This window comes from Hyla sarda, chromosome 1, assembly GCF_029499605.1.
Source record: "Hyla sarda isolate aHylSar1 chromosome 1, aHylSar1.hap1, whole genome shotgun sequence".
Taxonomy (NCBI): domain Eukaryota; kingdom Metazoa; phylum Chordata; class Amphibia; order Anura; family Hylidae; genus Hyla; species Hyla sarda.
In genome coordinates, this window is record NC_079189.1 from 368128148 (window position 1) to 368153263 (window position 25116).

The following is a 25116-nucleotide window of genomic DNA, read 5'->3' on the forward strand; positions in this document are numbered from 1 at the left end:
AATAGGCACTGTCATTAACATTATTTTTTGCATATGATACAGCAGGAAGTGATAAATATTAGAGATTAGCAAAACTTTTAAAAAATTTGAATCGGCCGACTTCGCCCAATTTTTCGAAAAAATTAGTTTCGATTCAAATTTAGTTGTAGCAAATCTATATTAAAAACAGCTATTTCTGGCCTACAGAGAGCCTCAATAGGGGTATAAAACACTTTTCTGTGTTCTAACACGCATATGGAGTGTGCTGGGGTAGTGAAATAATACTGTTATTCAGAATAACATGCAGATTATCGGCATCGGTTTTAGAATCACTGCTGCACAGCAGTACAATGACAGAGCCTGGTCGTGGCATCAGTGTCAGGAGACCATATAGTGACTGAATAACATAGTGTGGAGGTGTTTGAAGCATGAGGACACCATATAGTGGCTGAATGACACAGCTTGGATGAGGCTGAAGCATGAGGACACCATATAGTGGCTGAATGACACAGTATGGAGGTGTTGGCAGCATGAGGAGACCATATAGTGGCTGAATGACACAGCATGGAGGTGTTGGCAGCATGAGGACCCCATATAGTGACTGAATGACACAGCGTGGAGGTGTTGGCAGCATAAGGACACCATATAGTGGCTGAATGACACAGCTTGGATGAGGCTGAAGCATGAGAACACCATATAGTGGCTGAATGACACAGTATGGAGGTGTTGGCAGCATGAGGAGACCATATAGTGCCTGAATGGCACAGCCAGGAGTTGGCAGCAGCATGAGTAGACACTAGACCTTCACAATTCCTAAGATTAAAAGATGAATTCAGAAATTTAAACCGTGAGATGTAGGCGCAATGTTTCCATTGCCCTGACCAGCCATTGTTTCCAACACTTTTTGCCAAGGCAAACCATGTGAAGAACAGCGTGACCAATCTCAGCTGCTGGGTTGCTGGTCGCGACATGACTGCTAGCTGACACTGGGAGCTCAGACCTCTCGCTGCGACTCCGGCTGGCACACACCCCTACTCTGCTGCGACCTCTAGCTGCGCCTGATAATTTAGGCCTCTGCCACTCCTCTGTGCACTACTTGGCAATACTCTTCCTGACATACTTATTGCTTATAAGAGGGGAGTACAATACGCTTCACTACAGTTAAAACAGTATTTGTCTAGAACAGCAGCAGGTGTGTACTATTGGCTGTCCTTTCACAGTATCTAGGCCCTTGACAGATTAACAAGTACAAAAAACTCTGCATTTTTGTAAAATACCAGCTGGTGAGTACTAGTGCTTGGACTTTCACAGTATGTAGGCCCTTGACAGATTAACAGGTACAAAATGGTACACTACTTAGATGTACGTATGCCGTATGCACTGATGAGGGCAGAAAAATGCGCTACAATACGCATTAAAAACTCTGTATTTTTGTAAAACACCAGCCGGTGAGTACTATTGTTTGGACTTTCACAGTATGTAGGCCCTTGACAGATTAACAGGTACAAAATGGTACACTACTTAGATGTAGGTATGTGGTATGCACGTATGAGAGCAAAACAATGCGCTACAGTACACTTGGAAAACGTATTTTCATGAAACAACAGCCAGTGATTAGTTTTCCCTGGCCTTTCACTGTATGTAGGCTTGTTACAGATTAACAGGTACAAAAAAGTGCACTACTTAGATGTAGGTATGTGATTTGCACGTATGAGGTAAAAAAAAAATGCGCTACAGTACACTTGGAAAACGTATTTTCTTAAAACAGCAGCCGGTGATTAATTTTGCCTGGACTTTCCCAGTATCTAGACTTGTTACAGATTTACAGATGCAAAATAGTAGACTGCTTTGATGTAGGTATGTGGTATGCACATATGAGGGCACTGAAAAAAATTATTTTTGCACAGCAGCAGGACACAACAGTGCAGAACCACAAAAAAAGGGGACTAAACCCTAAATTGCACTCTGTCACAGAGTGTTAAGAATTGTGTTAACTGTTTTTTATACCGTCTACAGACTAGTATAAGCAGCAGATGATTTCACGTGGAAAAAATACACAGAATTGTGCTGAAAAATCTTTCCTGCCTCCTGTGATACGGTTCATGAAGTTCAGGCAGCTTGTTGATATGTATGAGGCAACGAAAAGCTATATGCCCCTCTCTGATAAAATGCTGAATGAAGTGACTGGGAGCTTAATGGTTGGCGTCAAAATCCTGCACTTCTCTCTGTCCACAATGCTGATGTAACTAGCAGTTGACAGTGGAACATTGCGGTATAATCAATTCAGCATCTCTCTGTAACACACACAGACACGCAGTCCGTCCTATCTCTGCAGTGTATATGGCATGAAATGAGCAGCCGCAAGATGGCTGCCGATTATATAGGGCTGTGACATCACAGGGGTGAATGTATGCTGATATGCTGCATCCCGCATGTGATTCAGGGTCATCACGCCTACCTTGCTTCCCGCCTCGCATTACAGCCTTCCCAGCATCCCCTGCCCCATGTAATGACATGTGGATCTGCCATTTTAGGTGTTCTGGAGCCTGGAACTCTGTAAAATGGAGTTCAATGAAGCGATCAGAAATCCTGAAATTCTAACGAATTCGGGTTCGTCTGCTTCGCTCATCTCTAATGAATATGATAAACTCAGGAAGTGCGGTCTGGCCATAGGCAGTAAATAGTACTTGCTCTCCTTGTTTCATACACAGGCAGAGAGCGAGTGCTATTCCCTGCCTATGGCCAGACAGCACTTTCTGAGTTTTGTCTCCTGCCAGTCCAGCAGGAGACCAAAGTCTGTGCTTTTGAGCAGACCAAATGCATTCTGGACCAGAAGGAAGACCCTTAGTGGCTAGATTTATAAGGCTATGAAAGTGAATTTTTTTAAATTTTTTTTTTATTTTATTTTTTTACAGGGAGTAAATTACAAATCTTATTTATTTTACTTGCTGTATCATATGCAAAAAATTATTTTAATGACAGTGCCCATTTAAGGGAATTCAAACAGAGTGACCCAGGTGATCCTGATGCCCCAATGGGATGTCCTCTAGCTTAGGCCTTAAAGGAGTACTCTGGGATAAGAAAACTTATCCCCTATTCTAAGGATAGGGGATAAGTTTCAGATCATGGGGGGTCCGACCGCTGGGGCCCTTTACGATCTCCCGTACAGGGCCTCGGCAGTCAGCGGCAAGGGGGCATGACCAAATGATGCTGCAGCCGACACACACCCTCAATACATCTCTATGGGAGAGCCGAAGAGCTGCATTCGGCAGTCTCCACCTCTGCTATAGAAATGTATTGAGGGGATATGTACTCAGGGGATGATGAAGGAGAAGTATAAATCCTTACTTTATATTTCTCGTTCCTTTTAAATACTTTTCTGGCTTTGGCTTAAAAACTGCAGTGGCAGTTTTTCAAGAAACCACCGGAAAAAAAACCAAGCCTTAAGGTACACATCTATGTTGTGCAATTTTCCACTCAGTATCCTATGCTATGCAGATTTGCAAAAGCTAGTCATAGACTAGGTATTAGTTTGATACCTCATCTATTCAGGGCTGTATTTGCCATTGGGCACCTGTGGGCCTATGCCTAGGGCAGCAGAAAGAAGACCTGTAGGGAATCATAAAAAAAATTAGATTTTACCACCATTGAATAGCTAAGGCTAAGTCTCCACTTGTTTTTTTGTCCTGCGTTTTTTAGGGATTAAAAAAAAAACGCCTGAAAAATCGGCAGTGCAATCTACGTCATCATGCGTTTTTTCTGGCGTTTTTTTCATTTGTGTGGAAACTGCACCTTGGCATTTATCCTGCATGCCCATCTTTTCTCTGCTAAACAATAAAGCAAATTCAACACAACGGACAATTACAGGAGGACAGCGGAGATTTAAAAAAGCCCATTGACATGAATGGGATTTGTTACCTTCTTATTTAATCTTTGTTGCTCATTTTTTTTTATGGAGATGGAAAACGCTGATGTGAACTCAGCTTTAAAGGGGTACTCCACCCCTGAGACATCTTATCCCCTATCCAAATGATAGGGGATAAGATGTCTGGTTGCAGGGGTCTCGCCAATGGGGACCCCCGCGATCTCCCTGCTGCACCTGACGTTCGTTTACAGAGTCCGGTGCAATGCTGGAGGCTCGCGACGTCAAGGTCATGCTTCGCTCGTGACATCACGGTCACGCCCCCTTAACCCCTTAAGGACCAAGCACGTATGAGTATGTCCATGCGCCCTGGGTATTAAGGACCAGGCACGTACTCATACATGCTGGGCGGGTTTGCGAAACCGGACGCCTGCTGAAATTGTTCAGCAGGCATCCGAGGCAAATGCCGAGGGGGGTCCCGGGACCCCCACATGTCGGCGATCTGCGGTGATTCCGGTCATTCGGGTCAGTGGTGATCCGATGACCCGGAACTAGATGGTGATCGGCAGTGTACGATACACCGCCAATCACCTGCTGTTGCTTGGGAGAGGTGACAATACTGACACCTCCCCAGCAACGCTACTATTGGCTGGCGATCCTCTGGCCAATAGTAGCGCGGCACAGGAGGGGTTAACGGTCCCTTCCCGCTTCTGCACCTGCTCTCTGTGTTCAGTCAGCGGGTGCAGCAGTGAGGAGAAGACCGTGGATCCCCCCACGGAGCTCCGGAGCCCCCTCACCAGCCTTAGAATAGGGACAGCGGATTGCAGGGACAGGTAGGAGTTAATAAAGTTTAAAAAAAAGTAAAAAAAAAAAGTAAAAAAATAAAAAGGCCCCCCTGACCCCCTAATAGGTCCCCAAGGGTCCTATTAGGGTCTGATCCCTGACCCCGGGTCCTATTAGGGGCTCAGGGAGCTGCGTGCGCCATCCATTTTTCTTTTGGCCGCAGCTTTTTTAATTTTATTTTTTTCTTTTAATAAAAAAAATCCCCCCCCTGACCCCCTAATAGGTCCCCCAGGGTCCTATTAGGGCATGATCCCTTACCCCGGGTCCTATTAGGGGTTCAGGGAGCTGCGTGCTCCACCCCTTTTTTTGGGGCCACAGCTTTTTTCTATTACTGTTGTACACTTTTTACAAGCACCACACACTACATACATGATGCGCAGGATTTCAAGCTGTGTTCAGTTTACATTGAAATCTGCAGCAGAAAATCCTGCGCGTCAAATCTTCACAGAACTGTATGTCTGCACTGTACGTCTGAATAGACCATTAGGGTATAAACTGCTCAGCTGATATGTTAGCAAAGAACGTCTACAAACAAATGGCTGTATGCTGGAAGTGATCTTTTGTGAGTCAGGCTTTTATTGCCTGAAACCACTGTCTGCTTGCCAACCAATCAGGGCTGGCCCAGAGTTATGTGTGTTGCTAGGTGTGGTTTAACTAGTTCTTCATAAAAATCAGGACTTCAGTTTTGCAGCCCTTCCACCTCAAGCTCATAAATTGTCAGCTTCTTTCTACAGAAACAGAAGGTAGGTTGCTTGTTTACTACAGCTTTTCCTCTTTATTCAATGGCTTTAACCCTTTGCCTGCTGCAAAGGGAACTAGAGGTAGAAGATTGATCAATTGAGATCCTGTGTGCTACCACTTCTCCTTTTGTCTTATCTCTTATATGGGTGTAACCATTGTGCTGTGTAAACAATATGTATTTAAGTTCCTATACTGTAAGTTGTGTTTATATGCTGGACAAGCAAATGAAATCTCAATGTGCAGCCACTAAGTAGACGTGCTGCTGTCTGCCAAGTCTCTGTTAACTTTGTACTCTAGAGGAATATGCAAACTCCTGCACAGTACAGTTTTGTATGATTTATTTATTTTTATTTTTTTAAAAGGAAACTGTTTGCCATGTGTACATACTTGGAAGTCAGAGGCATAGAAATGCACGGAAAATGTATTCTACTTATTTATTAAAACAATTCTGCCTAGAAGTTACAACTTAGTCTAAAGTAACTATACACTTTTACACCAATTTTCCTTTTGTTCTTTGTTCTCACACCAGTGAGTCTGGGAGGTGGTACAGGGTGTGCCCCATCCTCTAATGCCTGATGCATAGTCTAAGATGACGTGCTTGTCCATTAGTGAGGGTTTGGCTCTGTACACGTTGCATTTGCGGTCTCTTTCTGAGGTTTTCTCTCTACATGGTACAACACTAAAGTTAATAGAGACCTATCCTGCGGTCTAACTCTGACAGCCATTACCTATGTGGTGCCAATAAATGTACTTACCTGAGTGCCATCCTTATGATCCGTGATGGACAGAGGGTCACTTCTTGGGGATGGGAGGATCTCTTGGTTGGTTTGCATTTAAACCAATTGGAACATATTCTGCATAAACTGCTCATTTATTCCATATCTAATCTTCTCCTGAATAGCTGAACAAACTTGCTATGTTATCATTAAAGATTAGCAATCTATACCTTTTCTGTTGACTTACAATGGCTCTACACATAAATTACCGTAGGTTGGCTATCTAATCCAGCTCTATCCAACAGGATCAGTTGGACCACTAATGTAAAAAAGAATATAGCTTTTATAGCCTCCTATTAACTGTTAGGTGATTTATATATTTCTTTTGTTTTTAGAAACTGAGGTCATCATGTCTTTTATGCAAGAATTTCTCGCCAATGCAAAATTTTTGGAAGATGGTGGGCACGCCCCATGCACTGTAAGTGGAAACTAAAATGAAAATTGCCAATGTGTAGCAGATGGTATTTGCTTGATATTATGTATTGGTTTCTGGGGCTAATATGTTCCACTTAATTAAACTGACAGATGAATGAGTAGCTGGACTCTGTCCAGGAGATCGCAGGGGGTCCAACTGTTGGGGCAGACACCCCTGGATAGGGAAGAAGTATACTTCCCCCCCCCCCTCTTTCTTTTTATATTTCCCATTCCTTTTGAATGCACTTCTGATTTTGGCTCAAACTGTTGTGGCAGTTTTCCAAAAAATAAAATATGCCAGATAAAACTCTGTGGAAACCAAACCTTAACCCCTTAATGACCACGGATATAAATGTACGTCCTGGTTTGGCGGATGTCTGCCATTAACCCCTCAGATGCCATGATCTATACAGATGACGGCATCTGCGGCAATGCGCATAATAAAATAGATGATCGGATCGTCCGCAGCGCTGCCGCGGCTATCCGATCATCTGTAATGGCGGCCGGAGGTCCCCCTCACCTGGCTCCGCCCGTCTCCTGGCGTCTCCTGCTCTGGTCTGAGATCGAGCAAACCAGAGCATGAGATAGCTGATAATACTGATTAGTGCTATAGATAGTCCCCTATGGGGACATAAATAGTGTGGGGGGGGGGGGGGGAATGTAAAAAAAAAGTTAAATACGCTCCCCCAATAAAAATAAAAATTGTAAGTTTTTCCCATTTTACCCCCAATTTTACCCACATTTGTAGGAAGTTGTAGGGTTGTGCAGCCATGCCATGGAGTTGTATTGAGGGGATATATCGGCCGCCTCTTCGTGAGGTGGTCGACACTCCTCCTTCCCGTGGACTGCCGGCGCCCCGTACAAGAGATCTAAAATGTATCCCCTATCCTTAGAATAGGGGATATGTTTTTCAATACTGGAGATTTCCGTTTAAAATACATTGACTACTATCTTTTCAATATTACTGGAAAATTTGTTTTTCAGTGTCCGTACAAAGAATGATTTGTGTGGATTCTGCATGAAATGCATAAGTCTATTGAAATGGCACACTCCGTGTGGTCCTAGCGCCAGCAGATTCTGCTCGCACCCCGCACTGTACTGAATGTTCGCACAGAGATTTTCCACAGTGAAATTTCAGAGTGGTATCTGGTTGAAGAAAAATCAGCTTGGAAATAACATTGCAGCAGACCCCTGTTGTTCTTAATGGGATTCTGTTTCACTGTGCAGAATTTCTGTGGCGGAAATTCATATTCTGGACGCTCCAGAAATGTCAAGTCGTCTTTCTGTGGAATCTGCCATGAAATGGATATAGAGACATTGCATTTCTGAGCAGTCCTAGTGTTTGCTTCTTCTGCCGGTGCCTGCTACTCGCAGAATGTCAACCCGTAATGTTTCCCAGTAGCCATTCCGCGGTGTGAATGGGGCCGTAGATTCTGCCCACAGACATACTCCTCCATTGCAGACTAGCCCCAGACCTTAGCTCTGTCTCTGACACACATAAACACTCAAGCACTATAAATTGATTTAGGCCATTGACTTACAGCTGCAGTCAACACATTGGGGGAGATTTATCAAAACAATGTCCAGAGGAAAAATTTCCCAGTTTCCCATTGCAACCGATCAGATCGCTTCTTTCATTTTTTAAAGAGGCCTCTGAAAAGGGAAAGAAGCAATCTGGTTGCTAGGGGCAACTGCACCACTCTTCCTCTGCACAGGTTTTGATAAATATCCCCCATTAAGTTGCATGCAATCTTGTAGACTACAGAAATCACTCAATAGTAAAAAATCTGTGGTGCTACAAAAAGTTGTGGTATAGCCCTAGCCTAGTGCTTCTGAGGTTGCAACATCTGCCACAAAGTAAGCGAAGGGTACCAGTATAGCAACCCCTTCTGAATGACTCAATGTCATCAGCTAATACATATAACGATAACAGCTCTGGGGTCCTAGGTTCCAGTCCCCCCCCCAAGGACAATTGGAGATTTATTAAAACCTGTGCAGAGGAAAAAGGGTGCAGTTGCCCATAGCAACCAATCAGATTGTTGCTTTCACTTTTCAGAAGGCTAATTAAAAAATGAGAGAAGCAACCTATGGGCAACTAAACCACTCCTCCTCTACATAAATCACCCCCTAATATCTGCAACAAGTTTGTATGCTCTCCCTGTGTGCGCGTGGGTTTCCTCTGGGTACTCTGGTTTCCTTCCAAATACCGATAGGTGAATTTAGATTGTGAGCCCCAGTGGGAACAGCAGTGGCGTTGTTAGGGTTGGTGTCACCCGGTGCGGTAGAAAAGGGTGTCACCCCATACCTCCTCCCCCCCCCCTCCCCCCTAAGTAAATTTTTAGCCTGTTGTGACAGACACCACTGGTGTAGCGCAGTGTGAGAAATTCCAGTATAATAATCAGATATGCCAGTTGCCACAGAATAGGAAAGTGTTAAAGAAGTTTTCACCATTTAAATATACAGCTCCCAGAATTACTTAAAGGGGTACTCCACTGGAAAACATTTACTTTTATATCAACTGGTGCCAGAAAGTTAAACGGATTTTTAAATTACTTCTATTTAAAATCTTAATCCTTACAGTACTTATCAGCTGCTGTATGCTCCACAGGAAGTTGTGTAGTTCTTTCCAGTCTGACCACAGTGCTATTTGCTGACACCTCTGTCCATGTCAGGAACTGTCCAGAGCAGGATAGGTTTGCTATGGGGATTTGCTCCTACTATGGACAGTTCTTGACATGGACAAAGGTGTCAGCACAGAGCACTGTGGTCAGACAGAAAATAAATTAAAAAAGAAAAGAACTTCCTGTGAATTGCTTATACAGCAGCTAATAAGTACTGGAAGGATTAAGATTTTTAAACAGAAGTAATTTACAAATCTGTTTAACTTTGTAGCACCAATTGATAAAAAAAAAAAAAATGTTTTCCAGTAGAGTACCCCTTTGAGCAGTGGTAAGGTTATGCTGGGAGTTGTAGTTTCACTCACCATAACTGTAGAACTTACAAGTGACTACAGCTCTGATAGGACATAGAGAGGAGAATGTACAATGATATCAGTGACTACAGGTGACGTCTTTCCTTATGTAATTCAGATGGTACATACCGCCTGGTCCAGCTAAAACTTCTCTCTGTAGAATGTGACGCCCAGACGTGTCCTCACTATGTCAGCGCATTCTCATCCTCTATATGAAAACAAGTATTATTATAAACCTGACACACTGTATCCTCTAAATATAATACTACTATACACTATACTCTTTGATTATAAACCTTCCATACACCATACCCACTGAATATAATACTACCACACACTGTACATTCTGAATAGAATACCAACACATACTATACCCCCTGAATATAAATCTGCCACATACTGTACATTCTGAATATACCAACACATACTGTACCCTCTGAATATAAATCTACCACATACTGTACCCCTGAATATAATACTGCCACACACTGTACCCTCTGAATATAATACTACCACACACTGTACATTCTGAATGTAATACCAACACATACTGTACCCTCTGAATATAAATCTACCACATACTGTACCCATCAGGATCTGGAGGTGCTACTGCTGGGGGGGGGGGGTGTTGCTGGTGGATGATGAGGGTGCTACTGCTGGGGGGGGAGCATTAGGTAGGCAGCAGTTCCCCCACATTAGGTAGCATAGATTCCCCACATTTGGTACGTGTTACCCCACATTTGGTAGTCGTTACCCCACATTAGGCCGCAGGTTCCCTTGCAGGTTCCCCACAATGGGTCAAAGTCTCCCCACATTAGATCGCTGTTTAACCCCCCCCGGGTGCTGCCGGTCGGGTACAGGCAGGGGGGTGTCGGTGTAGCTGGGGGGGGGGTTTGGTGCTGCGGAGCAACTTGATGTCACCCCATTAGGTTGGTGTCACCCGGTGCGGGCCGCACCCCCCCCGTACCCGGGTCGCAATGCCCGGGGGGCATTTATCAACGTCTTTAGTTATGTTTTTTTCTGCTAAGTTTGTTGCATAATTGTCGCAGTTGCGCCTGCGCGATTTTTCGTGCAACTTTTTTTTTTTTTTACAGACAGCGAGAAAAGCAAATTGTTTTTCCCTTTTTGTAGAAAAAAGAAATTGGCTTGCAGTGGTCAGAAATTTATGAAGTGCGACAGTCGCAAAAAAAAAAAAATCGCATTACATGAGAGAACCTACTAAATTTACTCCAGCACTGACATGGAGCAGAAAAAGCCACTACCAAAGCAAAAAAAGAAAAATTGCTTACGTGAAAGAAATTGATCAATAGGCTGAAAGCAGTTGATAAATAAGTCGCACATAAACAAAAAAATTGTAAGAAAAAAATTGCTAAAAAAAGCAATACATAAGCAAACATTGATAAATGTCCCCCCATATACCTAAAGATATTGGAGATTTATCAAAACCTGTGCAGAGGAAAATTTGCCCAGTTGCCCATAGCAACCAATCAGATCACTTCTTTCATTTTGCAGAGGCCTCGCTTGAAATGAAAGAAGTGATCTGATTGGTTGCTATGGGCAACTGGGCAAATTTTCCTCTGCACAGGTTTTGATAAATCTCCCCCAATGATTAATGGGGATTTTTATTATGTTTATGTTTATGATTTTTATTATTTCACCAACTCCTACTTTATGAGCAAGGTGGTGCCCGGACACATCCAAACATGATAGTACATTTTATAAAGGGGCCGGTAAAGGACACTTACAGTTCACCTAGCTTACACACTATGGCCAGTAGAGATGAGCGAACTTACAGTAAATTCAATTCGTCACGAACTTCTCTGCTCGGCAGTTGATGACTTTTCCTGCATAAATTAGTTCAGCTTTCAGGTGCTCCGATGGGCTGGAAAAGGTGGATACAGTCCTAGGAGACTCTTTCCTAGGAATGTATCCACCTTTTCCAGCCCATCGGAGCACCTGAAGGCTGAACTAATTTATGCAGGATAAGTTATCAACTGCCGAGCCGAGAAGTTCGTGTCGAATTGAATTTACTGTAAGTTCGCTCATCTCTATTTGCCAGCCATAGATACATGCATGCATGAAAAGGAACTAAGATTTGCTATTTTAAAGCACGAACAACCTCTCCAGAACTTCATGGAAAAATACAAAATTCCCCTCTGTACAAATGCCTGAAACATTACTCATCAGAAGAGACGAGCCTAGCCGCTCCCCTGCTACATCTGAACTCCGAGCAGTCTGAGGCTGTCTCTGAAATACTGGTTAGGATTAGCTGTACTGAATCCCCACTAACGACAATAATCCTATAATATCCATGTGCGTTCAGTAATGTGTTTGATCATCTTTGCAGCTCAAATAAGAAGGTAAACAATAGTTTGGTCAATCTACATCCTTCTACAAGGCAAGCTTCCATTAAAGGGATTTTCCCAAAACAATACCCTTCGCTCTTTGGGTCTGTTCACACAGCAGTATTTCCACTTGCGAAATTTCACCTCAAATTAAAGCCCATTGGGGGGGGGGGGGGGGGTTATTTATCAATTTTGCCTGTTGACAGTTTTTGACCTTCCTCCCTTTTTTTTTTTTTTTTTTAACTTTGGTTTTCGTGGACATGCCCCAAATTTAGCATTTGGTGCAAGTTGTTAGTAATTTTGGCTCAAATGTTGTAATCAGCTGTTCACAGCGCCTTTTACACAGAACTTACCACCACAGAGGACGCGTATTTTACCCTGCAGAGCAGCCATTCCGGAGTCCCTCCTGCAGTATATCAGCAAGCGACATGCGTTATTTTATTTTGTGGGGGTATATAGCCACCATGTGAAATGGATTTTATTTTCAACTTGGGTAGTTTTTTTTTTGTTGTTGTTGTTGTTACTTTAGATCAGTGGTCTTCAACCTACAGACCTCCAGATGTTGCAAAACTACAATTACCAGCATGCCCGGACAGCCAATGGCTGTCCGGGCATGCTGGGAGTTGTAGTTTTGCAACATCTGGAGGTCGGCAGGTTGGAGACCACTGCTTTAGTGCTTACCTTTCCTGAACCTGTGTGGCCATGTCCAATGCTGGCTCAACGGAGGGTGAAGGTTCCTCAGAGACAACTTTGTCGCAGGATAGTATTGAGCAGCCACGGAGGCGTCGCTGCTTTCACAAAAAAAATAAAAAATGTTTAATGTATTTTGCCGCCTTTACATTTTCTGACATTGCTAAGTGTGTTTTCCATGTGCAAAATTTCTTGGCAGGGATTTGCGCCAAAACAAAAAAAAAAACGGATTTGCGCAGATGATGAATTACTGACTAAAGTTAATATCGCACACAGGACCGTGGTATTTTGAGAAAGTTGTAAAAATGACAGTGGAGAAGATGCGCAAAAAGACACTGTGCCAAAGTTACGTTAAAAAAAACCCCACATAAATCCTTTGATAAATACCCCCCATAGACTTTTATGGGATTCCACACTCCCATTCACACTTCTAAATTTCAGTTTGTGGAATTACGCAAGTGGAAATTCAGAAGTGTGAATGGGATAAGTCTATGGGCTTTAATTTGAGGCTGAAATTCTGCTGTGTGACTAGACCCTTTCTCTGCACAGGACCTAAGCTGCAGTCTTGCCTATGCAAACTTACAGAACAGAGTTACAATGGTGTCCACCGGGGAACAGGGCAGGTATTATGGGTGCATGTGTTATCTGTATACTAGCTTTAATACATAGATCTTCCACAGTTCTACCAAACTGGACTTTTTTGTTTGCTTTGCCCAGGCTTTTGGCATAATAAAATAATAATGCTGGATTACCCGTTTAATCCAAGGGCTATTCACATGGCCGTATAAGATATGTTCATATTTAAAAAGTAGCATGTGCTACTTTCATCCATTTTGCAGATAGAATACACAGATTGAAGTCTATGGAGAGGGATTGAATTATGCATGGATTTTTTTATTTACTTTTGTAAAAGTAAAATTACATTTTCCGACTAGAAGTGTGGTAGCCTGGGGGTGTAGGGTATATGGAGTGTAGCTGTGTGATTACTAAAGGGTGCTTGCTTAACCCTTTCTATTTGTGACACCAGGGTGAGGGCTATTCTCTGTATGCTTGTCCTACCACCACCCTTCCCAAGAGGGATAGGGAGGTATGAAATAATTGAATGTCCACAACCTGAGAACTTGCTGAAAACAGTCGGAACTTTTACTGAAGATTTTATGCGAGCTTTATAACAGGAACAATATCTAAGAGACTTTGCTTGTAAAGAGACTGACAGTGGTTGGAACCTCAAGCGTTTTAGAATCCGTAGACTGATATGCGCTGTTCCGCTGGATTTAGGGGATTTGGTTGAGGTCCAGCAGTCACGCTAGCTTTAGCGGGGATTTAGTTTAGGACTCATGTTTTAACGCTGAGGCTGGCAGGCTTCTGGCCTAGCTTGTCTTTGTAAGTTGCACAGATCCTTCCTGATAGTCCGGCACCTGCGAGAGCAGCAACCCAAGAGAGCAATCATTGGCGGCAGCTCCCTTATATGGGCAGGGGCTGGCCTTAAGCTGATTGTACAGATAATTGACACAAGTATTGGACCAAAGAGTTATTGGTAATCATGTGACCCAATGACCTCCAAAGGTCCTCCAACATACCATAGAGGAATTAACATAGTCACATGACTGAAGGCCCTGCGACGCTACCAAGGTAAGCATACTAATATACATTATACTAAATATATAAATTTAAACATTACAAAACCTAGAAAAGAAGGCAACTAGGAGCTGTCCCACCTGGGGGACTCTACCTGAATGCAGTAACTGACTTTGGGGACCACCACACTAGGTACAGTATGCAATACGGTACTGGGACACCACAGAAAGCTGTACATTTACTGTGCAAAATAAAGAATAAAATCTTATTTAGTTATTTAGTGTGGTCTGCTAATGTATCCTCCTAAAACATTATCTTTATTTTGTAGGCCGAGGAGTCTGGACCATCCCTCAAAGCAACTTCTGGATTAAATCCGGCTCAGGATGCAGCGAACCTGGAAAAAGCCATGAAAGCTAAAGGTTATATATTTCTCTATGTATACTTGCCTGATCTTTACTCCCTGTATTGTGTTGCCACGCCCCCTCCCATAGTCTTGCAGTGAGGGGGCGGGGCCATGACATCAATATACTCCGCCCCTGTATAGCGCAGAGCAAAGTTTGCTCCGTGCAGCAGTTGATGGGGGGGGGGGGGGGGGGGTTCCCAGTGGCGGGACCCCCGCGATCAGACATCTGATCCCCCTATCCTCTTGGATAGAGGATAAGATGCCTAGGGGTAGAGTACCTCTTTAAGTATGTATCTCTTGGCAAATATTACGTTGTCATGTTGACTAGTTAGACACAATATTCTGAATTTCTATAAAATATTTGAACCTTCAATCGACAAGTCCCAATGACTTGACCATGAGTGGGTTCCATCTGGTGTTTGTTTTTGCAGGAGGTGAGAAATAATATGCAGGTTTTTATTTTATATATATTTTGTGTTTTGTAGCCAGACTTAATTTTTTTTTTTTTTTTTTTTTTTTTTTTTTAATAGTCCCTTATACTGTTATACTTACTTACTATTGTATTTGTATTATTGCAGGTGTGGATGAAGGCCCAATCATTGAAATTTTGACCAATAGAACCAACTGTGAGCGCCAGCAAATCAAAACTACTTATCAGCAACAAACAGGCAAGGTTGGTATCATCCTGAGGAAGGTGACTTTTTATATCATCAAAAAGTCAAACTACCAAAAAATTATCATTTTATGTAACACTTGCTCAGTGTTGCTGTCTTTTTGCTTCTAGTGTTTGGATGATGCGCTAAAAAAAGCCCTTTCAAGCCATCTGGAGGAGGTTGTTTTGGCATTGATGAAAACCCCTGCCCAATATGATGCCCATTGTTTGAAGGGTGCTGTCAAGGTAAAATATTATATTGTTTTTTAATTTCTCCAAGAACACTGTATGTATTGTTTCAAGTAGTATGGAGCCATCATATTGAAATGTTATCCTATGGAGACTTCAGTACATAATGTTTGTATGTACTCTACATACTTTCTGTGCTGCTTTATGAAAACAAATTTTGAAATGGCCATAATGGTGGCGATTTTTCACATGAAAAGCATTTATTATATTTTAATGTAGAAACGCGTGTTGGAGTACAATGTGGGTACCTCAATACCAGTCCTCTACACCAAGACATATATTGGAAAATGTATCAAAAAGTATGTAGAGGAAGAGTGGTCTTCTCACTGGCTGTTATGGGCAACTGCACCACTGGTCCTTTACATAGGTTTTTGATAAATCTTCTATCAGAACCTTCGCCAATCCTCAAAGCATGTTACCATGTCCAGTGGCAGGATATGTTTAAAACTCCTGGGTAATCTCATTGCTTGAGACTTGCCCCAAGATGACACGTTCAGGAGACTTATGGCCAGAATGCTCATTGAAGTCTGTAGGAATTCTGGACATTAGTCTCCTGATAACACCATCTTGGGGAGTTTTAAACCTAACCCGCCAACTTTCATTACAGGCATGCTTTAATCAACACTGTGACCCCTAAAAGAAAAGCTATATTCTACACCGCTCCACATCTAGCTATCTTATGTGTAGGGTACCCTATATTGCGTAATGATGTGCCATTCATTTATATAATGATAAACCCCTTTAAAGCAAAAGATAATCTTACTAAACTTGAACATTTCATTATTAGCTGTTCATATACAATTTATTTATTTATTTATTTTTTCAGGGTCTTGGAACAGATGAAGCTACCTTGATTGAAATTCTAGTATCACGGGACAACCGGGAGCTCAGAGAAATCAACAAAGTTTACAAAGAAGGTAATGTTTGGTAACTCAAAAAATGAATTTTGTTTCTACCCTGTAAAAATCTGCATGTGACAACTTGCTGTAAGGTTCCCTTCACACTGATGTCATGGTTTCCATTACTTCTGCTGGGAAAATATCACATTGTCGGTTTAAAAAATAAAAAAATACAAAAAAACGTATTAAACAAAAAGATTCTTGGATTCAAGGATCCATTACAAAATGGAGTAGATCACACTGGTCATGGGACCTGTAGTAATGAAATGAGACCATAGTAAAGCAATTGGAACTCTATGTGCTAGGGAACTAAATATGTTCGGTATAATATGTTTACAGTGTATACACAAATATCTTTAAAGAGGACCTGTGCAACCCTTCTCACATCCTCAAAGTTGAGCAAGTTTTTGGCATCATTGTGTTATGTTCACATGGGTGGAACTGTTAAGATGTTTCTGCCACGGAAATTCTGATTTTGGCATCTGCAGAAAGAATAGAAAAGTCTATTCTTTCTCCAAAGTCCACAAGAAAATGCATTTCCGTCTGAGGCACGTTTCCTAGTGGTCCTAATGCCTGCCGGATTTTTCAAATGTGTGGAATGTCTACCGGTATTTTCTGGTGGACATTCCGAACACTATACGCCTGAGTGAACCTAGCTTTAGAAGGCTTTGGGGGTCCAGATTACATATACTTGTAAGTGTGGCCAAATCAAACTCACTGTTCCTGCAATTTCAGGGACGTGGACTATTTTATAATTGTTGTTTTTAGTGTGCTTTACTATGAGGGGGGGTGAATATGTAATGGCTGGGAGCATGTGTTTAGCGCCGGCTGTCTGTACTGAGGCCATATTGTAAAACAGTAATTTTTCTTATGTGGTGTCCCGGTACCGTATTGCATCCAGTACCTAGTATAGAGGTCCCCAGTCACAGTAACTACGTTCAGGTAGGGTTCCTCAGGTGGGACAGCCCCTAGTCTCCTCTCCTTAAATTTCACTTGTATATTAATAAATGTATATATTAGTAATTCTATCTATATAAGAATGTATAGTACTTTCCTTGTTCAGCGTCACAGGACCTTCTGTCATGTGACAAAGTTAGTAACCTCTATGGTATGTTGCAGGACCTTAGGAGGTCCTTTGGTCACGTGTTACCCAGCATTCTTGTAATGGTGATTAACATCCGTATGGACCGATATTAGCTTTAGTCCAGCCCCTGCCCATATAAGGGAGCTGCGTCAAATTATCGCTCTCGTGGATGCCGGACTAACAGGACGATGTGCTACGCAACTTGCAACGACACGCTAGGCCTTAAAACCTACGGCCTCAGCAGAACCAAAAATCGTGAGTCTATTTCCTAATTCCTGCTAATACTCGCCTGACTACTGGACCGCAACTAATTCTCCAAATCCAGTGGAGCAGCGCAATAGTCTAGAGACTCTTATCGCTAAAGTCCAAACCATTGTCAATCTCCAAAAGGATGCTGTATTGATGAGAGACTGTTATGTTGTTGAAGTATACAGAAAATCTTCAGTAAAGTGAACGCTGTTTACAGAAGCTTTCCGCTTGTGGACAATCCATTATTACTCACTACTTAAAGGGGTACTCCAGTGAAAACCTTTTTTCTTTTAAATCAACTGGTGGCAGAAAGTTAAACATATTTGTAAATTACTTCTATTAAAAAATCTTAATCCTTACAGAATTTATTAGCTGCTGAATGCTACAAAGGAAATTCCTTTCTTTTTGGAACACTGATGACATCACGAGCACAGTGCTCTCTGCTGACATCTCTGACCATTTTAGCAACCATGCATAGCAGATGTATGCTAAGGGCAGCTTGGTGGTTCAGTGGTAAGCCCTGCTGCCTTGCAGTGCTGGGGACTTGGGTTCAAATCCCACTAAGGACAACAATAAATAAAGCATTATTATAATAACATCAGCAGAGAGAACTGTGCTCGTGATGTCATCAGAGAGCATTCCGAAAAGAAAATAATTTCCTCTGTAGTATTCAGCAGCTAATAAGTACAGGAAGGATTAAGATTTTTTAATAGAAGTAATTTGCAAATATGTTTAACTTTCTGCCATCAGTTGATTTAAAAGAAAAAAGGTTTTCACCGGAGTACCCCTTTAAACTCAGTATCATCTACCTCCCTATCGTTTCTGGGAAGGGTGGCAGTAGGAAAAGCTTTATTGAGGAGCCCCCACCCTGGCGTCACGAATAGCAAGGGTTAACAAATACCCTTTATTACCTGCACTCCCCATACCCTACACCCCCAAGCTACCACACTTAATTTTAATGAGGGACGAGTGTCATCTCCCTAAGATGCCATGCTAGAATAGTAATATTGCTGGGCATACTGGTGCAGCATGTAAACTTGTCTGTGGAGCTTGCTCGCTGCCTCCTTCTAGCATTGTTGTCACAGCTGCCATTCTTGCCCTCCTCAGTACAGGCAATGTCTGGTTTCTGGTCTGCATGTACATGTGGGAGCGGAACGCCTCCTCAGGGAAAGCAGAATACCAAAGACTGGACTAGGCTGCCTGTACTGAGGGGGAAGAATGGCAGCTGAAAAACTGCATGGGACGGTGCCACTAAGAACAATGCCATAAGGAGGCAGCGAGTGGGCAACACAGACTAGGTGAGAGACAGCACCACTGCACCCATCAACATTGGCACTATAATAGGATGGCATCTTGGACGTCCCCACCTCTCTGATGGATTGCTGAATTTATTAGAGGAACTATAAACCCTTATATCTCAGGAACTGGGGGCGATCGACGTACTTAAAAAAAAAAAAAAAAAAAAAAATTAAAAAAAAGCTTAAAGGGCCCTGATCACTCGCTATCTTAGTGGTGACCAGAGATCCTCTTTATTGTGTTGCATGGCCCTGTTTACCACTAGTGTTGCTCGCGAATATTCGCAATTCGAATTTTATTCGCAAATATAGCATTATAATATTACGAATATTCAATTTTATTATTTTTTTCACAGTACACATCAGTGATCATCCCTCTCTGCTTTCAGCTTGTGTGGTCTAAAGAAGGCTCTAATACTACTGTGTGAGACCGCCGGGCGAATATTTGCATATGCGAATATTGATCCCTCCCTGGATATTACGAATATGCGAATTTAGCAAATGTATGATGAATATTCGTCCATATATTCGCAAATTCAAATATAGCCTATGCCGCTCAACACTGTTTACCACCCACAATCAAAACTTACAAACCTATTGCATTACCTTTAGAGTTCAGATTTGTGAAAGGGTATCCATAAATGTCAAGTTATTACAGCACAAAAATAACATTTTGAAAATCGTGTTAACAGAATTATATTTAACAATCATACCATACAAATCTTGTGGTAATATACAAATGTACACAATTTTAATAACATACTGATGCAGAAATTAAATTTTTCTCATTTCAGAGTTTAAAAAGGAACTTTCAAAAGATGTCGCCTCTGATACATCTGGAGACTTTCAGAAAGCTCTTCTTGCACTTATCAAGGTAGTTTTATTTTAAAGCACTGTACTTGGGACGGGGTGTGGCGGCCGTCATGTCCCCTCTCAATGTAAGTCTATCGAAAGGGGGGGGGGGGGGGGGTCACGAGGGTGTGTGGCTGTGACATCACAAGCCTCCAGCGCTGCATCACCAGAATACTGGGGTGCTGCAGCGGGACCCCCACGATCTGACATCTTATCCCCTATAGAAAGGATAGGGGAGAAGATGTCTAGGGGCGGAGTACCACTTTAAGCCATGAATAAGGAACATGGGTTAGTCCATTTGACACTTAAAATGAATTCCAAATTGATATTTTTCCTCCATTTAGGGTGAGCGCAGTGAGAGCACAGCAGTTAATGAAGAGCAAGCTGATAATGATGCAAGGGTAAGGATTTAGTCACAAAGTATATTGTAATCTATTTTAAAGCTAAGTGATTGGGAAAAAACTAACATTTTAATGACAGGCATTATATGAAGCTGGAGAAAAACGTAAAGGAACAGACGTTCCTACATTCATAAACCTTCTCACTTCAAGGAGCATCCCACATCTCCGCCAAGGTAAGATTACAGAATTTTATTGTTTAGCAGGTATGTCATCTTAAACATACTGATCATATTTGGTTGTTATGCATACAGTAAATCATGTGATTGACATGTATATGTATTTAACTTTTCAGTCTTTGCAAGATATTCCAGATATAGCAAAAACGATATGACTAAGGCTCTTGACCTGGAGTTAAAAGGAGACATTGAGAGCTGTCTGATTTCACTTGGTGAGTTGACTGATGGTGTTTTTCAGGAATACTGTAGCGAAATACAACTTATCCCCTATCCAAAGTGTAAGGTATTAGTTATAGATTGCAGGGGTCCCAGCGGTCGCGCCCCCCCCCCCCCCCTCAGATCTTCTGTAATGTGCACCAGAAGTCCGCAGGAAGGGGGCGTGCTGACCCCCGCACAAAGTGGCAGCTGACCCCCCCCCCCCCCTTCCATGTATCCCATAGAGGTGTGTGTTGGCCGTGGTTTCCTGTGGGGGCTGGCACGCCCGCTTCGTGTGGACTGCCGGGGCGCCGTGCACTAACACAAAATATAATATAACCAGAAAGACCTAGTTTAAACTTGCACATGACAGAGCTGTTGCCCAAAATCGCTCATACCTCAGGGGCATAGCTATAGGGGTGCACAGGTAACAGTTGATCCTGGGCCCTGTTATCTGAAGATAGCTGTGTGGGTTTTTTGTTTCAAACATGGTAGGTACAGGGACTTTTGTAGGTTAGTATGCCTGGGGTTTAAGTTTTTCAAGGGATTTCTTGTTCTAAATTTTATTTATTTATTTATTTTTTTTACATATAAAAGCATTTGGTGACTGGCATGCTTTTCAAAGGGCATCAGGAAATAATCAGCAGCCTGATGCCTTTTGGCAGAATCTTATTTCCTGTTGGGGGGGGGGGGATGAGGGGCTGGGATAATTTATGTTAAAGTCCTGGATGGCTGAACCTTCTCTTTACCCAACATCTGTGGTAAATGACAGTTTGGAAGCCCCTTACACCCTATTAGATTGGACTAAATTTGTCACTTAATATTTGGTAAATTTAATGCTTGCATATAATTGTACTAATATTTTAGAAAGATGTTGACACTGTCCGTTTTATTTTTAATCACTTGTTATCTTACAGTAAAATGTATAGTAAGCAAACCAGCGTATTTTGCTGAGAGATTCTACCTGGCAATGAAGGTATGTTTGGGTAATTTTATGTCTGTGAATCATGCATTACTTATTATTATTATTATTATTTAATATATGTAAAGTAATAACTGCTTCTCTAGGAGGCCTAAATTCTCTCATTTGAGCTTGTGCTGTTTTGACAGTGCAAATCGGCAATAGAGGCACCCTGGAGAATGTGCCCTGTGCATGTGCTGTAATTAGAGATGAGCGAACTTACAGTAAATTCGATTCGTCACGAACTTCTCGGCTCGGCAGTTGATGACTTTTCCTGCATAAATTAGTTCAGCTTTCCGGTGCTCCGGTGGGCTGGAAAAGGTGGATACAGTCCTAGGAGACTTTCCTAGGAATGTATCCACCTTTTCCAGCCCACCGGAGCACCTGAAGGCTGAACTAATTTACGCAGGAAAAGTCATCAACTGCCGAGCCGAGAAGTTTGTGAGGAATCGAATTTACTGTAAGTTCGCTCATCTCTAGCTGTAATCTCTGCTTCACCTGGATGTTAAAGTAGTGTAGGCGTTCAAAAGCAGGTACAGGGTGTTCTGAGCCATTCTGGGCTTTTGGCACCCATGGAAATGCCACGTGGGCTGTAGGACCGAATTTGCATATTAAATTACACTAATGGCACTGAAGTCAATTTACATAAGAAAGGTATCAATGGGCTCAGGGTGAGCGTGTTTTTTTTGTTTAGTTTAAAAAAGCAAACAAACAAAAATAATTCAATGTTGTACACTTTTTGGACCCATTCTATTTACTAACATCTTTTAGAACAGTGGTCTTCAAACTGTGGCGCTCCAGATGTTGCAAAACTACAACTCCCAGCATGCCCGGACAGCCGTTGCTGGGAATTGTAGTTTTGCAACATCTGGAGGGCCACAGTTTGAAGACCACTGTTTTAGAAGGTGAAGTCTCCAGAACTGATTAGTGGCCCAGATGTATCAATTTGCAGGCAAACATGTCTGCTTTTTATCAGATAAAAAAAAAAGGCGAGCTGTGATTGGTTTCTATTTTACCAGAACAATTTGAGAAATAAAAGATGATGTGATTGGTTATCTGCTGAAGAGAAAAAATCTTTCACCTTTTTTGTCACAATCTCCTTTCTATTGTACCTCTAGCTATACAGCCATGCATTCCTTACTGACTTGCTATACTAGGTCATTTTGAGACTGTCATACTGTGGGGGAGATGTATCAAAACCTGTGCAGAGGAAGTTGACCATGTTGCCCATGGTAGCCAGATTGCTTTTTATTTTTTTTTTTAAAAGGGATTTAGAAAAAAAAGCAATCTGACTGCTTGTTATGGACAACTGGGAAACTTTGCCTCAGCGCAAGTTAATAAAATTAATGTTCCACACACCAGCCAGGCCACCGACTAGAGTGAAGGGATGGTCTGCGACATAGGCAACGAGCTGTTATCAAGGGGAGGAAAGGAGGAGGATTTGCTACAAGTTTAACTGTTAGTTGAGACAAGGATACTCTTATGGGCAGGGAACAAATCCCATGTAGACACTGTTCACATGTTGTGGCTTATGAGCACATGCTAACTACAATTCTGGCCATTCATGGTGTAAAAAAAAAAAAAAAAAAAAAAAAAAAAAAAAATTGTGTAACTTATAACTAGCTCTTTTGCTGCGTAGTTTCCTACCCACTAAAGTCAAATATACAGCAAAACAGCAGGTGTGACCCTACCCATTACCTAAATGAAATATAATAGGGGGCTGTCCATGTAATTAATGAATATGAAATATATATATATATATATATATAATATATATATTAAACACTACTTTTATAAAATTGCAAGCTCTTCCTGTGCACTGATATGGGTTAACCAACGAATTGCTTGTTTTCTCCAATAGGGTTCAGGAACCAAGCACAAGGATTTAATTAGACTGCTGGTTTCTCGCAATGAAATTGACCTAAATGAAATCAAAACTCACTATAAAAGGCTTTATGGAAAATCCCTGCGGCAAGCTATTAAGGTATGGAAACAGTATTTCCAAAAATATAGTATGGATGCATGCTTATGCCTATTCTCTTTGGACAAAAAAAAGGAATATACTTATATTTTAATGTAATAACTGAGTTTTTATATCTTTAGACTTTCATATTTTATCTATTAGTAAACTCTAAAAGGACACATCTGTAGATCTGTATGGCAGCTATAGGTAATATTAATGGCCCTGTCAGGACATTGAGAAGCAAGGGACTTCTACCTCTTTCACTATTAGCTCAATGTCAAGTCGAATATCCTACTTCAATAGAACATCGCTCTCTGAATTACATTCCAAATTTCAGTTATTTCTTTTGCTTTAAGGTAAACAGTAACCCACACTAAAACCCGATACACCAGGCTATAGGGCGAGTGAACAGGAGACCGATGCGGGGTCTCGGACTGCTATACCTACCTGCAGTCCGTAACCCCGATTGCCCCAAAAAGTCTCTCTCTCTTCCAGCGCTGACTTGCGCTTTGAGGTGGGCCCGCTGGCTAGATTAAAATATTCATAAGCACCAGTCATGTGAGTGCTCGTGCCTACTGAGCATTAACGTGACCGGCGCTTATGAACATTTAAATCTAGCCAGTGGGCCCGCCTCAAAGCGCAAGTCAGCGCTGGAAGGGGGGGAACTTCACGTCGCTGTGCACGCCGCTCCTATTGGATGACGGGACGGCGTGCGTGGCAACGTGATGACGACGGAGAGCGACAGGTGAGTGATCATCACCGGACCACACTGGGCACCTTAAACGGCTATCCAGAGGCAGCTAAAACAGTCGGCGCTGCCGGATAGCCACTTATGCAATGGACCCCGACATACAAAAGCATTGTATGTTGATGCTGCCTTCAAACTGCGATGTCAGGGCCATCTTGGGTCGGGGGGGGTCATGTCACTGTATAGTGCAGGTAAACGGGTGACAGTTTTCCTTTTTAAAGATATATATATATATATATATATATATATATATATATATATATATATATATATATATATATATATATAATAAAATTTATATTTATAACTGATCTGTGTTTCATTGTTTACCTTTTTGTTAAATATTTTTCATTTCACAGGAGGAAAAACTGAAAGGAGACTATGAGACTATTGTCTTGGCATTGTGTGGACCTGACAACTAAATTACCTAGCTCTATATACAAGAGGTCACTATGCGTTTCTTCTGTCACTTGAAAATTTGCCATTTTTCCAAAATCATGTAAACTCTATTGTTATATTCACAGCAACAATGACTAACAAATTTTGTATCTAACAATAAATGTAAACATTTATGTTTATGAGGTGTGCTTGGTTTTGTTTTCAAACTTTATATAAAACGGCGTAAAACAAAAAACTCAAACAAAAGTCTGTAGTCTCAAATCAGGAGGCGCCTTTCTGCCCCGCCTACAGTGGGTGGGCAGAACGGGGAAACCAAAAGTTAACCCCCCCGCACCGCCCCTGATTTGCTATTGGTCGTCGCATCTATACGACCAATAGCGGGGATAGGAGG

The 25116-nt window shown here is 42.0% G+C and overlaps 1 protein-coding gene and 1 long non-coding RNA gene across 2 annotated transcripts; one reads left to right on the forward strand and one right to left on the reverse strand.

The window, feature by feature from the left end:
* The first annotated feature begins 5286 nt into the window (after positions 1-5286).
* Positions 5287-24896, forward strand: LOC130275325 (annexin A1-like). The gene is made up of 13 exons (XM_056523181.1): positions 5287-5427; positions 6537-6619; positions 14528-14618; positions 15181-15275; positions 15387-15500; positions 16330-16420; positions 19825-19904; positions 20227-20283; positions 20363-20456; positions 20576-20671; positions 21572-21630; positions 23477-23599; positions 24686-24896. The coding sequence occupies exons 2-13, from the start codon at positions 6551-6553 to the stop codon at positions 24746-24748; spliced, it is 1032 nt and encodes a 343-aa protein (XP_056379156.1). The 5' UTR covers positions 5287-5427; positions 6537-6550; the 3' UTR covers positions 24749-24896.
* Positions 5864-9995, reverse strand: LOC130275341 (uncharacterized). Its single transcript, XR_008844737.1, has 3 exons — positions 9716-9995; positions 6181-6326; positions 5864-6089 (listed from the first exon to the last, which is right to left on the reverse strand). It is a non-coding gene; the product is annotated as an uncharacterized LOC130275341 (long non-coding RNA).
* Positions 24897-25116: the final 220 nt, after the last annotated feature.

Excerpts from the sequence above, each read along its gene's own strand:
- LOC130275325 (XM_056523181.1), top strand. The coding sequence starts at position 6,551 with ATGTCTTTTATGCAAGAATTTCTCGCCAATGCAAAATTTTTGGAAGAT. Across the intron at positions 15,276-15,386 it reads ATCAGCAACAAACAGGCAAG|TGTTTGGATGATGCGCTAAA; the intron begins GTTGGTATCATC and ends TTTTGCTTCTAG. Across the intron at positions 20,672-21,571 it reads GAGCTGTCTGATTTCACTTG|TAAAATGTATAGTAAGCAAA; the intron begins GTGAGTTGACTG and ends GTTATCTTACAG.